This window comes from Notechis scutatus, chromosome 1, assembly GCF_049901735.1.
Source record: "Notechis scutatus isolate UNSWTSFEM ecotype Mainland chromosome 1, rNotScu1.2, whole genome shotgun sequence".
NCBI lineage: Eukaryota > Metazoa > Chordata > Lepidosauria > Squamata > Elapidae > Notechis > Notechis scutatus.
The window spans coordinates 69,672,811-69,696,917 of record NC_142009.1 but is presented as its reverse complement, the minus strand read 5'-3'; the positions used below and the strand labels follow the sequence as shown (position 1 = coordinate 69,696,917).

Here is a 24,107-nt window from a genome sequence, read left to right as displayed (position 1 = left end):
TGAGTTAAGCAGTTCTGCTTTCTCTCTGTTGCCTGTTACTTCCTTGCCATCTTCTCTCTTTAGTGGAACGACTGTTTCCTTGATTTTTTTCCCTGTTATTGATATGTTGGAACAAACTTTTTTTATTATCTTTGACTTTTGTTGCAAGTCTTTGTTCGTTCCGAGCCTTTGCTATCCTGACTTCGTCTTTGCAGATTCTGACTATCTGCTGATATTCTGCCTTAGTTGTATGTCCTTCTTTCCATTTTTTGTACTTGTCCTTTTTTTCTTTCAATTTGCCAAAGAGATCTTTGTGTAGCCATGTAGACAAAGCCTACAAAGTTAAGACCCCTGCCCCTGGGAGTCTGACAGCCAATAGGTTACATTTCTTGCACAGGAACAGGAAACACTAAGGTGGGGCCCAGCAGAGGATATAAAGGTTTCTCAGCATCTTGTTCCTCCCCTTCTCTTTTCACCATGAAGCATGTGATCATCCTTTTCACTTTAGAGCTCCAAGCCATGTGGTCCTGTCCACCATTAAACCAACTTTCCAAACAGCCACTATGTTTCCAGTGTCTTTTTCCTCACTTGGAACTGAACCCAGAAGGATAATTCTTCCAACAGGGTCCTTGATACTCTCTGAATTTGCTTGTTTTCTTGCAGATGTTTTATTACCCAAACTAGATAACATCATCAGTGCTGGTAAGGAGTGCAGTTTGCTGTCAGTTTATATTCTAGTGGCTTGCCCTGTCAGATTGGTGGGGTGGGTTTAGAGATTCTTTGGTTGGGCTCTTAACTGTTGGCTTTTTGGCAGTTTCTTTTTTCTTTTTTAATTTTAAAAATACTTTATTAAACTTATTTACACAATTGCAATAAAACAAAACATTCTGCTTATTGTAACGTGAGCAAGGCAGTGTTCACTCAATTTGACATCTCTCAAGTTATGTAAAATGTATAATCATTCACACTTATTACATTGATATGTAACACAAATTTTCGTCAAATTAATATATTACAAACCTATACCTAATTGCAAGGAATATTATTAATTTCCATCATACCTTCTTATTTATCTTCTTCTATTCATTTCATGTCTACTTTCCAACCAGCTGTACCATAAGTTCCAGATCTCGTAGTACTCTCTCTCCTCTTTGTTTTTAAGTTCCATTGACAACCTGTCCATTTCTGCACATTCCAAAGTCTTCTTTATAATCATAAAGTTGGGGGGAGGATTTTCACATTTCCAATTTTGGGCAAAGACAATTATTGCTGCTGTTAGTATATGGAGTATAATATATAACAGTTTTTTGTTAATTTTTTGTTTTAAAATCCCTAATAGAAATATCTCTGGTTTCAATTTGATTTTTACTTTTGTAATTTCTTCTAACCAATTTCTAATTTTTCGCCAATATTTTTTCGCTTTTGGGCAGGTAGTAGGTAGATTCCCTGCTCGTGGCCACATTTCCAACAACTTGCGGAATTATTGGGGAACATTTTTGCAAGCCTCACTGGCTGTAAATGCTAGTGATAAAACATTTGATATAAATACTCCTTATATGTTGTGATAGAGTTAATTTATAATTTGTTTCCCATAAGTTTTCCCAATCTTCCAAATTAATACTGTATCCAAAATTTTTCCCCCAAGTTGTCATTGTTTCCTTCACTGTTCTTCTTCCATCTTATGCCTTAACAAATACTTATACATTTTGGTAATTGTTTTTTCCTCTGCCCACTGTAAAATTTTATCCAGTTCTTTTTCATCCAAATGTATCCCATATGGTTCTGTGTCTTTCTTATATCTGGTTTGGATCTATAGGTACGGCCACCAATTTACCTGTGTTTGTTGTAACTCAAGCTCCTGCTTAGATTTTTTATTATTTTATTCTTCAAATTTACCCAATCTTTAATCCATATTACTATTGCGGCCTGATAGTAAAGTTCCCAATCTCGAAGTCCAAACCCTTCCTTATCTTTACTATCCTGCAGGAACTTTAGTTTTATCTGGGTCTTTTTCCCTTGCCAAATAAATTTTGTAATTGCTTTATTTAATTCTTCAAAGAAAGTTTTGCCTAATTTTATTGGAATTGTTTGAAAGAGGAATAATAACTTAGGAAGTATATTAATCTTAATGGTAGCAATTCTCCCTATCAATGATATCTAAAGTTTCCCCCAATTTTCCAAGTCTTTTTGTATTTGTTTTAATAATTTCCATAATTATCTGCTTTTATCAATGAGCATTTAACCATCAGCCACACCCCAAGATATTTCAATTTTCTTGTCGTTTGGATCCCCAATTTCTTCTCCAATTCCTCCTTCTGCTTCACAGTAATATTCTTTGTTAATATCTTTATTTTTTCTTTCTTTATTTTTAGTCCCATCACTCTTCTGAATTCTTAAATTTTCTGTAGCAATATATTTCTTGTTTCCAAAGGGTGATGAATGCCATGTAATCGGCAAATTCTTATGTTATATATTCTTCTGTTCTGATTCTCAGTCCTTTTATTTCTTGGTTATGTCTAGTGTTAGTTTGTGTTAATAGTACCTCTGCGATGATACATAATAGTGGCGATAGTGGGCACCCCTGTCTTACTCCTTTTGATAAATTAAACTTCTCCGTTAATTCACCATTCAGGATTATCTTTGCTGTTTGAGTGGTGTATATGGCTTTGATCGTGTCTATAAATTTTTCTCCAAAGTTCATTAGATGCAATTGGTTAATAAAAAATTTCCAATTCAAATTATCAAAAGCTTTTTGTGCTCCATAAACATCAACGCCACTTGCTTATCTGGGTGTGGGCTTTTTGGCAGTTTCTTGATTGGGGATTATTTACTTGATTGTTGGTCTGATGTTAACCTTGGAGTTAATCTATGCTGATCTATGCACTGATTACTGGTGGAGAGGTGCTTGGGTCTTTTTGGTTTATTTTTGACTGGTTGATTGCCTCTTTTGCATAGTCTATAAATGTTGTTAATGTCTATGAGCCACAGGAGAAGCTGCATAAGAACTTTATTTAGACAAGCCCAAATGCACTGCAGCAACCTGGAACAGCAGAAACAGGAAATAGAGCATCTATACACCACATTCCAACAAAATGGATATCCATGCAACTTTATCAAAAAGTCCCTGACCACTCAACCATACATCAAGAATATATCAGAAACCACCAACAGACTACTACAACCACATAGAACCAGCGTAGCACACAAGCCAATTAAAATTATTCAAAACATCCTAAACAACCCAGAAAACCCAGCAACCCCAGAACAAAAACAGGAGTCATCTACATCATGCAATATAATGACTGCAACAACCACTGTGTAGTACAATCAGACAGAAGACTGGCAGAACACATCCATGAACACCAACTAGCAGTCAGAAGACATGATGAAAATTCTTTAATTTCACAATATATAGACAGACTTTATCAATCAATTTGGTTTATTACAGTCATAGACCAGAGACCAGAACAAATAAAAATACTAAGTGAATATCCAGTTAAAAATTCTAGAATAAAGAATAAATAACAGATAAAAACGATATTAAAATCCAGTTTGTCAATTACACATGGCTTAACTATACTAAAATAACTCAATAAACTGTGAAGCCCATAGTCAATTAAATACTAAAATGCAAAGGAATAAGCAATGCAAAGGGTTTGCCACATTTGTTAAAATAGCTATGGTGGATTACATGTTTCTGATGAATTCCCAGTGCTGCTGTGCAGAATCTAGCTACCTGCACTGTAGATAGGGACTCTTTGTCCTAAAACAGCCAGTGGAAATAAGTAATGTTGGAAGGACCAGGATACCTAGCAATTATTGGAAGGATATGTTGTTGTTTTTTAATATATCTGTAAAAGGAACATTGGAGTGTGTGACGAATGGTTTCCACCTTGCCTGAGCCATAGGAACAGAGTCTTTCAGTCAATGGTATATTTTTATACTTGCTGTAAAGGATAGCTGATGGAAGCATATAGCACCATGTGAGTGAAAATGCTTTCTGATGGTTTGCCAACTCCAACTGGCTAAGATAGCTGGCAGGGGACTTCTGGTTTGAGCTTCTTCGGCGACAGACTGAAACCTGCGTGGTTTTGATCCGTGCTCGCCGCTGGAGCACCCCGAGCTGGCTGGTTTCAGGGCTAAGCCACTCCGTAGAGGTGGTGAAGAAGGGGGAGACGGTCTGCAGGGTTGATGAGAGCCGCACCTCTCCTCCCCAGCTGGCCATTACTCCCTTTCCCGAAGGTGGTTGTAGCGGTGGTCAGAAATAGCCACCACAAAGAAGAACTCGACCGGAAAAGAATGTGCAGGAGGAAGATAAGAAGAGAAAGTTTTGGTTGACCAGGTCAAACAGCAAAAGCAACCAATAAGGTACCCTGGAATTGAAACTATTAAAAAAAAACAATAACATTGTTCCCTAAGAAGATTTTTAAGCTGCGAAGGAGAGAGAAAAGGGAAAATAATTGTTTTTTTTTCTCCTTTTCCTATACTGACAGCTAAGAGACTTAAGCAAGAAATTGGAAAAAATCCACTTTGACATTAATAGGCATTTAATGCTGAAAATAAAAAGTCAAAGGGATAATAAAGATTTCTGGATAATTAAAAGCTTTTGAAAACAGGAAAGGAAAGAAAAAGAATAAAAGGGCAGGATCTGTAAGGGAGGAGACTGCCTGGAATTAAAAAGAACTCACAGCAAAATCTCAGCAAGACTTCCAAAAGATACATCTTAATGGAAATAGCACAACAAAATAGTAACACCCCAGGAAGAGAAAGTGGAAAAAGAAATAAGAAGAAACAGCTTGGGACTATTTGGATTACTTGGTGATCTCTGGATTCTTGGTTATTGTATTTGAATGACTAAAATCAATCGGGTGGTTGTTTAAAACTGTTTAAAATGGCTCCACTTTTAGAAGAACTGAAAATGGAACTTAAAAAGTACAAAGAAGATGCACAAGAAGGGAGAGGTTCTTTTGGCTTTGTATTTCAGTTCTTAGAAATGGAGATTTGGAACTATGAGAAACAACAAGAAATGCCTGGTGGAACAAGAAGATTGCAACAAAGAAGAAGCCATCTTTAATGAACAAGTAATCTTAGGTGGGGGGGGGGGAAGGAAAGGGGGGAAAGAGAATGGAAAGTTTAAGATTGGGAAAAACAACCCAAAAAAAGAATAGAGTGAAAAATAAGTATAAAATCAGAAAGCAACAGAAGAGGGAAATGCAGAAGAGAGAATTAGAAGTAGAGAGACAAGGGGGTAAAAAGGGGAGGGAGGAGATGAGTGGGAAGAAAGAAAGGAAAAGAAGTTATAAAGGACAGAAACAAAATATAGAGGGACAGGGCCTATTTAGAGATAATGGGTGAAAATCTAATGGAAAAAGGGATTCTGCAAAGGTACATAAGATAGTATTGTTATATTAGAAATAGAAATAATTTCAGAAAATATGAAACAATGTATGATTAAAATGTTTGATAAAATAGCTATCGTAATGCTATTGGAATGCTTGTCAATAAATAAATGTAACAAAATGAATATTTAATGAATTACAAAACATATGTGAAGAGAAATTAGGGAAAAATTAATTATGGAGATTATATGTGTCTTTAAGGAAGTATGATATTTAATTGAAGTATGATATTTAAAATAAATGTTAAAGATGTTAAGATTTTAATGATTATTAATGATAGAACTGAATTGGAATGGAATGAGGGTTTATAATTACATATATTTATAATCCTTTTTTAAAAAGAATATAGTGTGTATTATAAGAATGTACCAAGACTTCCGGTTTGTCGGCCGCGAGCGGCAGGGATTTGCGAAGCTGCGCGATCCTGCCGCGCTAGCGTTTTGGGGCTCCGACCCAGCCGGTGCAGCTAGGCTGCCTGCAGGGGCAGCTGAAGTAGGGGATCCGGAGAAGGGTTTGGGGGTGCTGCAGACTCCTCCCTGGCCGGCAGAACTCCCTTTTCCCAGGACGGTGCAGCGGCGGTCCGTAATGGCCGCCACAAAGAAGCTGGCAGCCGGGTAAGAATGCACAGGAGGAAGTGGAGAAAGTGATTGAGAGGAGAAAGTTTTTCTTGGCTCCTAGGACTCTAAGACATATTTAATAAAATTCCTGAAAAGTATGATTCTCTGAATAATACCTGCCAGAAGAGGAAAAAAACGGCTGCTTGAAGGTGCTGAAAGGATAGCTTTCCCTCTTTTCCTACGGAATAAATAACTGGATATTAAGAAACCTATTTTTAGGTGGAAATTGGTTTTAAGCGATGAGTGGGAAGAGAGGATTAAGAAGAAAATATTTGTATGCTAAGATTTGTTGGAGCAGATGCCTTAAGGATTTGAAGACTAGAATATATTGTAATAAGATTTTAAACAGATTTGGACTTTCTTTCTCTTTGATTGATATTACCCCAGAAGGAGAAAGTGAGAACCCTGCCTTGGTTTGGACTGATTGATAACTTTGGGACTGTTTTATCTTTTTTATTTTCTTTTGAATATTCTGGTTGTTGTAAGAAGAAAGAAGAAGAAAAGAAGAGAAAAGATTTATAATGGCTCTTTCTGTTGAGGAACTAAGAAAAGAATATGAACAAGCAAAAAAAAATGGTAAAGATGGTGTGGAAGAAGCTTTCCTTTTCTTAGAAATGGCGCTTACTAATTATCAACAAAAATTACAACAGATGAAGACAGCAGAGGAACAAGAAAGAAAGGAAGGAGCCATCTTTAATGAATCTCAGAATTTGATCCAGAAAAAGGAAGAGAGAAACAAAAGAAGAGAAGAGAAAAGAAGAAAACTAAAGGATTTAAGGACTTAAGATCCAAAAAACATTTAAGAAAGGGAAAAATAAAGTGCAAAACCAATATGATGATTGTAAACAAAGGGGAAAAGAAATACGACAGAGAAGGGAAGCCGGTAAGGCAGAGGCTAGAAGAAGGGGGTAGAAAGGTTTGTTGGGAAAAGAAAGAAAGGGAAAAGGTGGAGAAAAGCTACAATGTGTTGAAATTAAATGGAAAAAGGAATTTTTATGGATAATGGATAAAGTATAATTTTTTTTTTTTAAAAAAAAAGATTTTGCAAGGTACATAAGATGAGATGGTAGTATTGTAATGGTTTAAGAGTTGATAAGAGATTAAAATGTTAAAATGTTTAAAAATGATTGGCTTTAAAACTTAATAATAGGAGAGGTTTAGAATATTGTTTTAATTAAAGAGTTTAATAAAATTATGGTATTGATGTTATTATAAAATTTTTATTATAGTATTTCTTTTTAATATTTGGATTTATTGTCTAATTATGCACTTAATTGTGTTGGATGTATTAGTTAGATAGAATGTACCAAGCAAAATCTGATTGGGTATTAGATATTATTTTAAAGATTAATTTGATTAACTTAGGGGAGATAGAAAGGCATCATACTCTGATTAATGATTTCAGGAGAAACTGATTTTCTTTTTTTTTATAAGGAATGAGACAAAGGGATGATAAAAAATGGACAAAAGATACAAGTATAATGATTTAAACTAAGATGATTAATTAAGGTAGAATTAAGAAGTGTGAAATATGTGGAGAAGTTAATATAGAAGGTTTAGAATGGTAAATAAAATAAGTAATGATATGTAAGATGAGCATGAATATAATTGAAGTCCATGAAGAGAGAAATACCTGGGCCCAAGTTACTTTCCAAAAAGATTTTTTTTATGTTTTGTGTGTTGTGTGTATATGTCTTTTTGGGGGAGAATTGGTAAAAACTTGTAGAAATATAGAATGAGAATAATGGTAACTAAGTCAGAAAGAATCAGATGAAATAATAATAATGATATTGAATAAGAGTAAAGAGAAGTAAAGAGAAATTGAATAAGAGGTTTTGGTATATTATATGGAAATGGTTTAAAACAGAATCATAATTTATCTGACTTGTTAAATTTACAATGGAAAAAGGTTTAAACATGTAATGAATAATGATAATTTGTGTGTTTTAAAAATTAATAAAACTTGTTTTAAAAAAAAAAAGAATGTACCAAGCAGAATTCGATTGGAAGTTATGTATTATGTATTATATTGAAGGTCATAACCTTAAGGTATATATTGAAGTTTAAATAAGAGTTGAATGGATATAATTAAAAGATATAAAGGTGTCATACTCCAATTAGTAACTACAGGAGAAAATTTGTTTAATGAGAAAAGATAATATGAAATTGAAACAGAACAGACAAAAGTATAAATATAATGATTTGAATTGAGATGAGATAATCAAAATAACATTGAGAAAATTAAAAGAGGGGAAAAACTATATAGAAAATGTAGAATAGTATAAGATATGGAATAGAACACAAAAATGAGCATGAAATTAAGTTTGTGTCTGTATAAAGAAGTTCAACCCGGGACTGTGCTATTTTCAAAAAAGATGTTTTACTTGTATTTTGTATGTGTGAAAACCCAAATAAAACTTTATTAAAAAAACAAAAAGATAGCTGGCAGGAGTAACAACATATCTAATGGCATCTGGAGCCAGAAACAACAGAGCTTTCCCTAAGTCTGTATGCCTCTCGATGTCCTCTACCCTTAGTTGCAAGGTTTGTTTTGCTTGGTTGTAGTCCAAGTTGAGTATTGAGGCTGGAGAGAAGCTAGTTTGGCAAGGTTTGGCAGCCTTGATCCATGCTGAGGAGAATTTATCTTGGAGGATTAATGGAGCAAGGCCTTGTGGAAAGAAGTTAAGCTTTAGCCAGAGATTTAAAGATGCTACAAAGATTCTTGCTTCGACTTTTGTTAATCCTGTCTCTAGGCACAGAAGTGCATTTGAGACACAATGTGGAATCTGGAGAATTGCTCTAATAAATTTGGATTGAACAATTTCCAATGGTGTGAAACACGAAGCTGAGAGTCCAAGCAAGGTCCTGTAAAGAAGCTGTGCTAGTAACTTGGCCAGAAAAGACTTAATTGTGGAAGGAACATAGTGTCCTCCTTTTGTGTGGAAAAATTTAAGGATGGTGCTAACTGATCTTTGGCCCAAGGCAGCTGCATATTCACCATTTATTTATTTGATTTATTTGATTTGTCAATCGCTTACAAGATAATAGGTATAAGTATATACATAGTTATGAATACATGAAATGGGTACATATAAGAAAAATGAAAGAAACAATACGACAGGGACGGTAGGAATGTTGGTGCGCTTATGCACGCCCCCTACAGACCTCTTAGGAAAGGGGTGAGGTCAATAGTAGATAGTCTAAGGTTAAAGTTTTGGGGGTTTGGGGAAGAAACCACAGAGTCAGGTAGAGTATTCCAGACATTGACCACTCTGTTGCTGAAGTCGTATTTCCTGTAATCAAGTTTGGTGCAGTTAACCTTGAGTTTGTATCTATTGTGTGCTCTTGTGTTGTTATGGTTGAAGCTGAAGTATTCATTGACAGGTAGGACATTGCAATGTATGATTTTATATACCATACTTAGATCAGACCAAAGACGGCATAATTCAAGGTTTTCTAGGTCTAGAATTTCAAGTCTGGTGGAATAGGATATTCTGCAACGAGTAGAGGAATGGAGAACTCTTCTTGTGAAATATTTCTGGACTTTCTCAACTGTGCTAATATCAGATACGTAATGTGGGTTCCAGATTGATGAGCTATATTCGAGTATTGGTCTAGCAAATGTTTTGTATGCTCTAGTTAGTAGTGTGATATAACCAGAGAAAAAGCTACGTAGGATTAGGTTAACAACTCTTAATGCCTTTTTGGCTATGTAGTTGCAGTGGGCTCTAGCACTTAGATCATTAGAGATGAGTATTCCAAGGTCCTTTACAGAGCTTGGATCATCAACAAGATCTTGACTATTCAGCTTGTATTTTATTTTCTGATTTTTTTTGCCAATATGTAAGACAGAACATTTATTTGTTGAGATTGAAGTTGCCATTTGTTTGACCATTCTGATACATAGTCAAGATCTTTTTGTAAGGTAGCAGTATTGTCTGTGGTATTGAACAGCTTTACATCATCAGCGAAAAGTACGCAGTTGCTCTTAATATGATCACAGAGGTCATTTATGTAGAGTATGAAGAGAGTTGGTCCTAGAACAGTGCTTTGGGGGACACCACTATTGACAGGTACAGAATTTGATAGGACACTCCCAATTTTGACCATTTGTTGTCTGTTTGACAGGAATGCTTCTATCCAGTTCTGCAGTTGTCCAGAGATACCATAAGATTTTAGTTTTAGGAGTAGTTTGTCGTGTACCACTGAATCAAAGGCTTTACAGAAATTTATGTAGATTGCGTCTATTGCTTTGCCCTGATCGAGTTATGTAGTCAGACTGGCAGTAGTGAATGTGGAAGGGAAAGGAGCTTTGGGGGGGGGAATATTCATCTTTCACACCATAAAAAGTAATTACTGTATGTTATCACTTAGTTCTCCAGATCTCTTCTAATGGCCACTGGGAATTAAAATGCATTCACAGTTATTGCCCAGAAACCATTGTCCTTAATGAAGAAGAGAAAAAAAAAACAATAGCAACACAGCATACTCATGTAGGACACCTCAAACAAATCTCAGGCTTAAAATTGTTTTTTTTTTTTTAAAGTAGTTCAGTTTTGGTGTTTCATGATATAATTACTGGATTGCTATTTTACCCCATCAGGCTATTTTGTCTATGATCTGTCTACTGACCATTCTATGACTGGGTTAAAATAAAACTATATGTTGTATAAACAATTCAATCCAATCAACACTGACAATAAAAGAGATTAGTTTTTGATCAAAATAAACCTGGAATTTAGGGTTAGGTTAGCTCTGCTGCTAACCAGAGATGAAGTCCAGGATTCTTTAGAAACTCCCCACTCTCATTTTATTTTTCACCAGTTAGAATTGAAAAGAATAGAATTCTTTATTGGCCAAGTGTGATTGGACACACAAGGGATTTGTCTTGGTGCAAATACTCTCAGTATACATAAAAGATACATTTGTCAAGAATCATAAGGTACAACACTTAATGATAGTCATGGGGTACAATAAGCAATCAAATCATACTAGGAAACAGTCAATATAAATAGTAAGGATACAAGCGACAAAGTTACAGTCCTACAATCACAAGTGGGAGGGGATGGGTGATAAGGAGTGATGAGACGATTAACAGTAATAGTGCAGACTTTGTAATAGTTGAATAGTGTTGAGGGAATTATTTGTTTAGCAGAGTGATGGCTTTCGGGGAAAAACTGTTCTTGTGTCTAGTTGTTCTGGTGTGCAGTGCTTTATAGCGTCGTTTCAGGGAAGGAATTGAAACAGTTTTTGTCCAGGATGTGAGGGGTCTGTAAATATTTTCACAGCCCTCTTTTTGACTCATGCAGTATACAAGTCCTCGATTGAAGGCAGGTTGGTAGTAATTATTTTTTCTGCAGTCCTAATTATCTTCTGAAGTCTGTGTCTGTCCTGTTGGGTTGCAGAACCAAACCAGACAGTTATAGAGGTGCAGATGATTGACTCAGTAATTCCTCTGCAGAACTGTAGCAGCAGCTCCTTGGGCAGTTTGAGATTTCTGAGTTGGTACAGAAAGAACATTATTTGTTGTGCTTTTTTGATGACATTTTTGATGTTAGGTGTCTATTTTAGGTCATGGTTTATGGTAGAACCTAGAAATTTGAAGGTCTCTACTGTTGACACTGTGTTGTTTAGTATTGTAAGAGATGGTAGTATGGGAGGGTTTCTTTTAAAGTCTACCAAAGTCTATGGTTTTGAGTATGTTCAGTTCCAGATTGTTCCGGTTACACCATGAGGCAAGTTGTATAACCTCCTGTCTGTAGGCGGATTCGTTGTTGTCTCGAATGAGATCAATCACTGCTGTGTCATCAGCAAACTTCAATATTTTATGGATTGTTTGAGATGCAGTCATTGGTATATAGGGAGAAGAGAAGTGGAGAAAGCACGCAGCCTTGGGGGAGCCCTGTGTTAATTGTACAGGTATCAGATGTGATTCTGCCTTGCTTCACCTGCTGCTTCCTGTCTCTTTGGAAGCTTATGATCCACCAGTTATGACCATACATAAATTTTTCTCCATTCTCTCAAGATTCACACCTGGAATCAGTAGTACTAGCTTTTGACTAGGTTTTATGGAAGGTTCCTGATATGACCCAAGTAAAGTGGAATCTTTATTGTTGATAAAAATTAAGAATAATTCTGTTTCTTACTGTGTACTTTACACTTCTGTGCTCCAGAATTTGCTCCAATAGCTAGGTAGGTGTAGAAATTTGAGAATTTGCTCCAATAGGTGTAAAAATTTTGAGGTAGGTAGGTAGGCAGGCAGACAGATGTCTGTCTGTCTGTCTGTCTGTCTGTCTGTCTATCTATCTATCTATCTATCTATCTATCTATCTATCTATCTATCTATCTATCTCAAATTTCTACACCACCCAGCCCAACTCACCTAAGTGATTCTGGATGATTTACAAACAAGATAATAAAATAATATAAAAACATGACTAAAAGCACCGTTAAAAACAAAATTAAAAATAAGGTTAAAATTTACAAGTTAAAAGTAAGAATCTAAATTTAAAATTCACAAGGTTAAAAGATTAGTAAGGTAGAGGGAGTGCCAGGGGTGGGATGCTACTGGTTCAGCCCGGTTCTATAGAACCGGCAGCTCTGAAGAGCAACTGACACTGAACCAGTTTGCTGCAATGACCTTCTGGTTGCCCACCCACCTGCCTGGGCTCTTGGCTGTCCTTTATTTCCTGCCTTTTCAACTTCAACTGCTTTGCGCGGCACAGCTGAGGTTGAAAAAGCAGGAAAGAAGAGGATTTTCAAATGCTGCGCACCTGTGCGCAGCACTTGTCAGTTGTCCAGCTGGCACAACTTATGATTTTTTGCAAATGCTGCCCATGCACGTGCAAAACGCACTCTCACTGAACCGGTTGTAACACTGGTTGAATCCCACCCCTGGGAAGTGCCCCAAGCTACCAGCCATCCCTCTGATTATGACCATATTAACACAATAAGAAGCAGAAATATTCTTCCTCCAGTGTGACCAAAGATTGCACTAGCAATTGCTGATTCCTAACCAACTTGTTATGCTTTAAGAATGTAGAATATTTTCAGATTTTTTTTCTCAAGGCAACCCTTTCCTATATTTATTATAAACCTTATATTGTTATTTGGTTTGGTTTGGTTTTATATTCTAACTTGTCAAGACTTTTTGAATTTTCCTTGTGATTGATTACTTCTTCAGGTTTTGCATCATATGCAAGTATTGTTTTGTAATTTATACCTTCATCCAATCCAGTTATTTTTACAAATATGTAAAACTATATCCATAGCTATGCATAAGAAACTTCTTGGATAACTCTGATACTATGAAAAAAAGAAAGAAATATTATTTTTCCTTTTATAGTCACCTGATGATGAGGAACGCTACTTATCTATCAAAGCAGATGTGAATTGTTTCTCATGGTATATTTATCAAGATGAAAACAGGTAAAAAATATCTATACATTTGCACTTCTTTCTATTTATATATCTTCAACTATGGGTGCTTTTTTGAATCTAGAGTTTTGCAACTGTGTTTCTTACCCATTGGCAATTATGCTGACTTCAACAAACTGCTTAAGAATCAATCATTTCAAGATAACATACTTAATACTTTTTCTTTGAGGCCTAAATCATATTTAATTATAAATGCCATCTAGTAGTATTTATGAATGGGAATATAAATGTGATATTTAGGGCTAACTGAAAACACTGAAAGAAAATTTTCCATGGCATTAGGCTAGAAACCAGGAGTTGAGTTTCCGCCTTAGGCACAAAGCCAGCTGGATGATTGGGCCAGTCACTTTCTCCCAACCCCAAAAAGGAGACAACTACTTCTGAAAAATCTTGCCAAGAAAACCAGAGGGACCTCTCCAGGCAGTCTCCAAGAATCAAGAACCAAGAATTGAATTTAAAAAAATAGAGTGGGATGAGCGAGGATATAAATTTGATGTTTAGAACTAATAGAAACCATTGAAAGAAATCTTAACCATTCCCATAATGGTCCAATATAAAAACTTGTTGTGACTGGAAGGATCGATCCTGCTGTGAGTTTTGACTCTGATGATTCTAGTGATGAAAGGCTGGAGCCTGCTGTGAATGTGGAGTCTGAATTATCAGAGGCTTCGAGTGGGGAAGCTGACAGATCGTGGTTTGACGCCAGAACTAGGAGGAGACTGAAACCTCAAGCTGAGGGGAGGCGTCAAGTCAGACAGTGATTAGGGAGATTGATACACCAATCCAGGTGATTTAAGGAGGCGTGATGAGTCTCAAACTTTGCTTGGAAGCAAAGTGTTTGATGTGTCGAAAGGATACGTGGGGAGCGGCCTTTGTAATTTTATGGACATTCTGAATTACCAGACAGATTCCGGGAAGTCTGCCAAGGACTGGAATATAGCATTATTAACCCTTTTGTGGTCTGCTTCTGTTTTGTTTGAATGTTTGGAATTGTGGAACTTTGTATTCTCACTTGTGAATATAGGTGAGACATAACAAAAACTATTGTTATTTTAAATTATATTTTAGTTGAATATTATTTCAGTCACTAGAATTGAATTAGTGCTGCTAACTACCATTGAATATGTATTTTACATATATTTTAATGTATTTGTAAAAAGTGTGATGAAGGAAAGATTTTGCCTTCTTTCATGCTCCTTTCTTTTCTAGTTAGATCTCTAGTTTTCAGTTTTAGCCTTTGGACATCATTCAACACAGTACCTGGCATTGTTTAACCAGGTGGTTTGACCTTGGATGTCTCCCCAGAACTTTTCTGTGAGAAGCAGAAACTTCTCTAACTCTCCCTCCATGAGAGGCCATTTTTCGATAGAGAGTTGACAAGAGGATCAAAATGAGAATTTCTTTTGTTTTTCTTTACAGAAAGCTAAATGGGTTGCAGGCTTGCCCCTCTTTTGGGTCATTGGGATATACTAATTAGCTTTCCTCTTTCTTGCTCATCCCCTCTTGCAATGAATACTACTAACAGCCTGTTAGTGTATAGGCATATATGCAGAGACACCAATAGAGGGCTTCTCCATATCTTCTTATTGCCACTTAGCTACTCATAGTTCTGGCTGGCTTAGTTTACTGTTGCAAGGTCTCAACAGATAGGCGCCCTTGTTTGGAGTTTCCTGCCAAACAGGATCGCTATTTGGTCTCTCTCTGCTGGCTATAGTTTCTCTGCTGTTGGTAGGATAATTGGTTCCTATGTTGGTAATTCCATTTATCATTGGTTAAACAAGCCAGTCACTGTCTCTTGATATCTTGTCCCCATGTTACTTGGCATGGCTGTTGCCTCAACCATTCTGACATGGTTGAAGCTATTGCTCAATACTCAGTCACCATTCCTCTTCATGGAGCCTTCAGTTGCTTCACCTCCTGGAACCCACCAATTTTCTACTGTGTGTTTAGTTTCTTTCCACAGTCTTGATGCTTTGGGAGTCCCTTTCAATGAATTCTGCAATCATCTGTTTGGTTTTTTCTATAATAAATTTTCAGCTACCAACTTCAAAGCTTTAACTGCTTCATGGACCCCCTTTCCAAATCAGCTTGCATGCACTTATTATTGTGATACTACGAAAACAATTTTAATAGTAGCAAATTCAACAAATATTTAATTTAAATGCATTTTCAAAATATGGACTTCAAACTCTTCTTAGATATTTGCATTAAATATTTATTAAATAAAATTCATATATGGACACATACATAACACACACAAACACACACACACAGACGCACAATTAGAATCTTCGTACCACTTAGGAAATACTTTAATAATGTATAATTTCTTAAATATTTAATCATGTTTGCTTTTAGAAAGAAATTCAATGATATCTTGTTTGTATGTTTTACATTATTTATAAAATTTTGTTGGACAGTAAAAAGTATGTGTAGATTAAAAACAACATACGCTTTTATATACACTTCAATATATGGATTTCTTTTGCCTCCCTTACTATGAACACAGCACATGCAGGCCAAGTCAGTTGGCTAAACTTAGAAAAAGAGCAAAGAATAGGAAAAAAAACTGCAGGAAAAGATAAAAAAGGAAAAGAAGGAATATAATAAGGAAAAAGAAAAGAAATACATAAAGAAATCACTTCCAACCTTCATTGCAACAAATACAAATATATTTAATAACTCTCCACCCCATAAGATTAAACAGATATCTGTTCATCCCATTTCTGTAAGCAAATCTATAAAACATCACATTTTCAATCCTGGTATCAGCAAAAAGTCCAAAAAGGGTTGCCAGAACATTGAAAAAAAAGTTTTATTTTAACATTGATGAAATAAAATCAGCTTTATTCTTTTTATTTCTAATAGAATTAATCTTTTGTTCATTCAAAAAAATTGTCAGCAAGGTTTTGAAACTAAAACTGGATCCAGGCGAGACTATGGTTTCTTATACTATGACTTCACTCTTCACCTGCATTCCAACAACTGAAGCTGTCACAGTAGTGAAAAAAATAACTGTTCAACTGTTTCCCATTATGGCTGATCTCTACATAGAGAGGTAGGAACCAAAGTCCTAAACAACTTCATAGGAATTCCACCCACTCGCTGGAATAGGTATGTGGACAATACTTGCATCAAGATTAAAACACAGGAAGTAGAAGCCTTCATCCAACACATCAACTCTGTGTACAGATACATTAAGTTCAATCAGGAAGATGTTAAGGAAAATCATATGGCCTTCATGGACCGTGCAGTACATGTTAAGAAAGACAGAAGCCTTAACATTGAAGTTTACAGAAAACTTACACACACAGATCAGTATTTACATTTTGATTCTCACCAACCACTGGAACATAAAATGGGAGTGATCAGAACCCTACAACACCAGGCTGAAGGTTTGCCTACCAGCAAAGATGGAAAAGAAAAAGAATTAAAACAGATCAAGGAATCCTTCAAAATTTTTGGCTATTCCAACTTGGCCTTTATCAATCCAAAAAAAAGACCCATCACGAGCTCCTCCATAACAGACAAGAAGAGAAAAACAAATGAAGCAACTTTGTCATTCCATATACTGCAGGAATATTTGAAAAGCTCTGGAGGTTTTTCAACCAACACAACATATACATTAAGCCCCAAAATACACTAAGGCAGAAACTTGTCCAACCCAAGGATAAAACACCCGGACACAAATTGAGCAATATGATATATGCAGTACAACAGAGTGAGATATGTGCAGATTTGTATATTGGAGAAACAAAACAATCCCTTCACAAACAGGAGAACAAACCCATCAGGACAAGATACAGCAGTCTACCAGCATTTTAAAGACACGGGTCACTCTTTTGAAGATAGAAAAGTGCACATTCTGGACAGAGAAGACTGCTGGTTTGAAAGAGGGGTCAAAGAGGCAATCTACTTAAAATCGAACCACCTCCTCCCAACAGAGGGGGAGGGATATAATGTCACTTATCTCCTGTTTACAACACAGTCCTTTCAACAGTTCCAAGAAGGTTCTACATGCATTTGCACTCTGAGGGTACAGATAAGCCTCCAAGTGGCCTCAATGACTCTCAAAGAGAGTGCTAATGTCCAGTTGATTGCAAGGTGTTCTGTACGGTCATTACCATTCTTGTAGAACCGCGCAGCGATTGGCCAAGACGCGTGGCGAACTGATTGGCCGAGTGAGCCGCCCGGATTGGCCCGCCGCGAATCTCCCGCGATTGGTGGAAACTAATCGCGGGAGATTCAAAGCGGTGCCATTGGCCGCGGCCACCGCGGCCAAAGAATAAAAGCCGCCGTTTTCTTTCGGGAGCCGAGCCGATCTCGGGAACCAATAAATGAGCTGAACCAAGTCACTGGCTCCGAGTCTCATTCCTTGCGACGGACACGACACTGGCGACGAGGGTGGGATCCCAAAACTGATCCCCACCGTACACGTGTCCTGAGGGAACGAGACCAACGAGATGGCCAGCATCGCACCGCCCGCACCCTTTAACCCGGCTACTGAGGATTGGCAATCGTACACCGATTGATTCCTGATGTTCCTCGAAAGTAGCAATCTAAAGGATGCAACCGGGCAGAAGAAAAGAGCGGTTTTCCTCACGCACTGCGGGCCCGCAGTGTTTAAAATGGCAAAAGCCCTCGCGAAACCAGAGGACGTGAAAACAATGGACTGGGCCGATCTCGAGCCATTGCTCCGGAACCACTATGCCCCCGATGTGCCCACCCTTATCCGGCGGCACGACTTCTACCGACGAGACCAGCAAGCGGGCGAGAGCATCGGCGATTTTGTGGCCGACCTGCGGAATCTCGGAGGCATGTGTGGCTTCACGGACATGGACGAGGCACTCCGAGACCGCGTCGTCCTGGGACTCAGAGATTCAGTCCTCCAGAGCCGGTTGATGGCAAAGGGCGACATCGCCCTCGCCGACGTCCTCGCCGACGCCACCGCAACCGAGGCAACCCGGAAGTCTGCGTCCCGGATGCGGAGGACCGACACCGGGGACCGAAATGCGACCACCGAGGCAGGCACGGCAACCGAGACGCGTTCCGAAGCAAGCTGCCAAGAGACCACCACACACCATGGCGACCTCGACTCCGCCTCCGACACCACAGATGGAGAAGAAGATGTGCATCGACTCCAGGCGGACCGAGACCGGCGCGACCGACGGAGTCGTAAGTCGGGGCAACCGTGCACCGGGTGCGGAGGCAACCACCCTCGGTCGGAGTGCCGATTCTTCGATGCAATATGCCGGCACTGCGACAAGAGAGGCCACATTGCCCGAGTCTGCCGACTCAAAAAGAACTACAGCCCCCGGCGGCGAGACGACAACGACCGGAGATGAGACGGCACCCCCCCCCAGGCCCAGAGACCGCCAAGCCGAAAACCGATGGAGCCAAGATGGATGGGGCCGATGAGACGGCGGGAACAGGCGGAGAGAGGAAACCCACCAGACGGTCGTCATCGGCCACTCCTCCAGCACAGACGCCCGGAGAGTATATGTTAAGGTGGGCATCGAGGGCGAGCCATGCAAGATGGAAGTGGACTCCGGGTCCTATCTCTCCATGGTTGCATGGCGGGAAATCAAGCGCCTGGTGCCTGCCATCCACAGAGGAGGGCTAGAAAGCCAAAGCCTAATCATCACAGACTACCAAGGGAATCGCATACTGGTAGTCGGAACAGGCCAGTTCGAGGTAACCTTCAAGGGGCGTACAGCAAGACTTCCCCTGACAGTCGTGGACCGAGACCGCCCTAGCCTTTTGGGACTGCAGTGGTTCGCGCCGCTCGGAATCGAGGTGACGGGCATCGACCACATCGGGGAGGCGGACTGGGAGGAACAACTCGCAAGGGACTTCCAGGAAGTGTTCAACGGCACCCTAGGCAAGTACCGAGGGCCCCCTATTTCATTCAGCCTAGACCCCAGCGTTCCCCCAATTCGCCTGAAACTGCGGCGAGTACCATTCGCACTCCGGCCAAAGATCGATGAGCAAATAGACAAGCTCATCAAACAAGGGGTCCTCGAACCAATCGACCATGCCCGGTGGGAGACCCCCATAGTCACCCCCGTCAAGCCCGATGGGTCGGTGAGGATCTGTGGGGACTATAAGGCCATCCTCAATTGCACCTTGCAGCAAAGCGCCTACCCCGTCCCAGTAGTGCAGCACCTCCTGCACTCACTGTGGGGAGGCAAGGTCTTTGCGAAGCTCGACCTGGCACAAGCCTATCAGCAGCTACCGGTCGACGCAGAAACGGCCGAGGCGCAAACCATAGTAACCCACCGGGGGGCTTTCCGTTGTAAGAGACTCCAGTTTGGAGTCAGTGTGGCCCCAGGGATATTCCAGAGCCTAATGGAGAGACTCCTGCAAGGAATCAAGGGGGTGGTGCCCTACTTCGACGACGTACTGGTGTCGGCAACCAACCAAAAAGAGCTAGAGGGTCGCCTGAGGGAGGTCCTAACAAAATTCAAAAATGCGGGGCTGAAGGTTAAAAAAGAAAAATGCCAATTACACACCGAGAGGGTCGAGTTCCTGGGGTACCTCTTAGATCGGCACGGAATTCACCCAACCGAGGAAAAAATCAGAGCAATCAAGGAAGCCCCCAGGCCGAAGAATAAAATGGAGCTACAGGCATTTCTAGGACTGCTTAATTTTTACAATGTTTTCCTGCCCCAGAAGGCGACCGCGGCGGAGCCTTTGCATAGGCTCCTGGACAAGGTGGCTCCATGGACTTGGGGGAAACGCGAAGAAGCCGCCTTCAACAAAACCAAGGACCTGCTCACCTCGGATGCCGTCCTCATCCAATACAACGAGACCCTACCGCTAGCTGTCACATGCGACGCATCACCCTTCGGCGTCGGTGCTGTCCTCAGCCACACTCTCCCCGACGGAAAAGAAGCACCCATCGCTTTCTTCTCACGAACCCTCACCAAACCGGAACGGAACTACAGTCAGCTGGACAAAGAGGCCCTGGCCATCGTTGCCGCCGTCAAAAGGTTCCACGAGTACATCTACGGCCAAACCTTCACCATCGTCACCGACCACAAGCCGCTGCTGGGAATCCTGGCAGGGAACAGGGCCACCCGAACATTCTATCCCCTAGAATGACAAGGTGGTCCGAATTCCTTGCCGCCTACAGCTACCGGCTCACACACCGACCGGTAAGACAATCACCCATGCAGACGCCCTGAGTCGCACGCCACTACCAGACTTCAACACCGACCCAGCACCCACGACGACCACCCTCAGCATAGAGACTCTGCCCGATCTACCCATAACCGCGTCAGACATTGCCCGTGAAACTAATAAAGACAAACGTCTGGCGCGGGTATTGCATTGGGTAGAAAGGGTGCCCGAAAAGAACGACACGAAAACTTCAGAACATTCCGAAACCGACAAACAGAACTGTCATTGCAAAAAGGTTGTTTACTTTGGGGGGACCGGGTTGTTATTCCGGAAAAATTACAGGGAAAGGTTTTGGAATTGTTGCATGAGGGGCACCCAGGCATCGTTAGGACAAAGGCCTTGGCCAGAAGTTACGCCTGGTGGCCAGGGATGGACAAACGAATCGAGGCCTGGGTGGCAGCGTGCAACAGATGCCAGGAAACCAGACCCAGCCCTCCCGCCGCCCCAATCCTGGAATGGGAAACCCCTAGGGGACCATGGTCCAGGATCCACATAGATTTTGCCGGGCCCACAAAAGGCCACACCTTCCTCATCACGGTAGACGCTTACTCCAACTGGTTGGAGGTAAGCAACATGAGAACTACCACCATGGAGGCCGTCACCAAAGAACTCAGCAAACTATTCGCAACCCACGGCCTCCCAGACGTCCTCGTATCCAACAACGGGCCCCAATTTACCTCACTGGAATTCGAAAAATTCCTAGTGGAGCGGGGGATACGACATGCGTTGACAGTGCCGGCACATCCGGCGGCGAACGGGAGGGCGGAACGGATGGTTCAATTTACAAAAAAAACTATCCAAAAAATAGAAAAGCGGGGAAATCCAAGAGAAAATAAACAAAATGCTCTTTATACAACACATAACCCGAATACAACAACCAATAAAAGCCCGCAGAACTACTGATGGGGAGAAAATTAAGGTCCCCACTCGACAGACTGCACCCCACATACAACCCTGAAAAACCCCAAACTCCTCAAGCAAAGACCGAACCTTTAAAACAGGCGACCGGTATCACGCAAAAACCTCACCGGAGACCCACTCTGGGTACCAGCAACCGTAACCCAAGTGACAGGCCCCGCTCGTACCGTTTACAGACAACCGACGGACGAGCATGGAAACGACACATCGACCAGTTAAGGTCTAGAACAGCCACGGGAAACACAACCGACACGCAAACAGAAACAAACACAGAAGGGAACCCCCAACACAAACCAAGAGGGGAGGGAGAGCCCAAAAGACCAAACCCCACTAGAAAGAAACCAGGAATACTCACCGGCATACAGCCAGCTTGACACCTCACCAGCAAGAAGCAGCCGGGCCAGCTCAACCAGCCCGGAAAGACCAGGCAGGAGCGGCAACCGCAACTCAACCAGCCCGGGTAGACCGGGAGGGAGCTGCGATGAAAGGCCCGGCCCAGCCTTCCAGACGGTTCCATCAACAGGACAAGGAGCAACACAGAACCCGACCGAACCGGCCGGGAGCCAAGCACCAACTAACCTGCGCAGGTCAAGTAGACAAGTACGTAGCCCCGCCTACTTGCGGGACTACATTACGTAGGACCCTACCAAGAGGGAGGGGTGTTCTGTATGGTCATTACCATTCTTGTAGAACCGAGCAGCGATTGGCCAAGACGCGCGGCGAACTGATTGGCCAAGTGAGCCGCCCGGATTGGCCCGCCGCGAATCTCCCGCGATTGGTGGAAACTAATTGCGGGAGATTCAAAGCGGTGCCATTGGCCGCGGCCGCCGCGGCCAAAGAATAAAAGCCACCGTTTTCTTTCGGGAGCCGATCCGATCTCGGGAACCAATAAATGAGCTGAACCAAGTCACTGGCTCCGAGTCTCATTCCTTGCGACGGACACGACACAAGGAATATAAATCCTTCCATTTCCCGCCATGCAGTCAGAACTGAAAAAGCTTCTTGGATGAGAAGTGAAATCTCTTCAAGAAAAAACAAAGTCCAGTTGCCGTTTGAAAAAATACTTTTGGGACAACCTCCAGGGGGTATGGTGAATGAAATATGGCTCTATGAAAACTTCTTTATTGTGGCATTATCATTATGGTTTGTCACATGACCTGCCAGATGTTTAGACAATTTGGCATTTTTGTCCATGTATAAAGTACTTGCCAAGGACCTGTGATAGCCAGATGTTATTGTTTAATGATATTTAAGGTATCATTGTAGGATGTAAGGTATTCCAAGTAAAGCTGTCTTTTGCAATTGACTGATAGAGATTTTGTCAATAGTGATGATATTCAACTGATGCTTCAGACGTTTTGAGATTGCACCTACCGTGTGCATCTTAGTGCTACTGGTATTATCTTTGCTTTCTTTGCCACAGTTCTACTTTCATTTGTAGGTCTTTGTATTTTGTATTTATTTTCTCCATTTCTTTCTCTTTTGTTGTGCTGTTCCTCTATCCAGACTTTGTTGTATTTCTTATCAAGAATGGTTAAATCTGGGGTGTAATGTGACAGGTTCTTGTCTCTTCTGAATTCTAAAGTCCCGAAGCACTTTAATTTCTTCATTTTGTACTACTTTGTCTATTTTGTGGTCCCATTAGTTCTTAGTTGCAAGCAAAGGGCAGCAGATCTTCCAGCACCATTTTTTCTATTTTATCATGCTGTTTGTAGTCAACAACAAGTTCTGTGTGACATTCTTGCAGCAAGTTAACTAGGTGATCCACTGTTTCTTTTGCTGCCTTGCAGAGGGAGTATTTACTATCTGTTGCTGTCTTCTCAATTCTGGCTTTGTATGTCATTGTTCTTAAGGCTTGTGCAGCCCTCTGTCTCTGTCTTCAATATTCCTGCTTTTAGCCATTGTCAGGTCTTGATATTATCTGGTTTACCTGTTTTGTTTTGTTTTTAATGTACTGGCCATGTAATACCTTATCTTCCCATGCCACTTTTTCCTTCTTTATTTGGTCCTTGTAAGCCATTTTGGTATTCAGTAAGCCTTCCTAGTATACTAGCTTCAGTGCATCTCCAGATATTCTGCCAAATCTCATTTTTCTTCTCCAATCATCTATTTGCAACATTCCACACCCACCTATTTTTCTTGGAAAGTACCGTCTGTTAACATTGCTGCAAGGATGCAGGGTAGGATTCATTGTTATTATTTACTGAATTATTGCTATATATTTTCCCACTTTTTAAATATCCATTTGGTTCACTCAAGATGGCGAATATGCCTAATATGCCTGCCACCTATTTTCTCTACAACAATAACTCTATGAGGCAGGGTGAGCTGAAAGACAATATTTGGCCCAAAATCTCCAGCCAGTTTTCAGGCTTAAAGAAGGCTCACCAGCTTCTGGTTTCTAGGCCAGCACCTAGAATGCCCAACATTTATTATGATATAATTTGCCCATCTTGTAAGTCATTGACAGAATTATTATCTATAATAAAATGTATGCCAATTTTCCTGTTGTGATTATAGCTTGAAGTGAACATTTCCAATGTTTAATATCATAAATTAAAAAGCAACATTGAAG

The 24,107-nt window shown here is 40.3% G+C and overlaps 1 protein-coding gene across 1 annotated transcript in view; it reads left to right on the top strand.

Annotated features, from left to right (window-relative positions):
• Positions 1 to 24,107, top strand: part of CATSPERE (catsper channel auxiliary subunit epsilon) — a 134,577-nt gene that overhangs the window by 14,294 nt on the left and 96,176 nt on the right. Inside the window, exons 5-6 of the mRNA XM_087963436.1 lie at positions 13,341 to 13,423; positions 16,487 to 16,685. Coding sequence (XP_087819562.1) covers positions 13,341 to 13,423; positions 16,487 to 16,685 — 282 coding nt within the window. The remainder of the gene's footprint in view (positions 1 to 13,340; positions 13,424 to 16,486; positions 16,686 to 24,107) is intronic.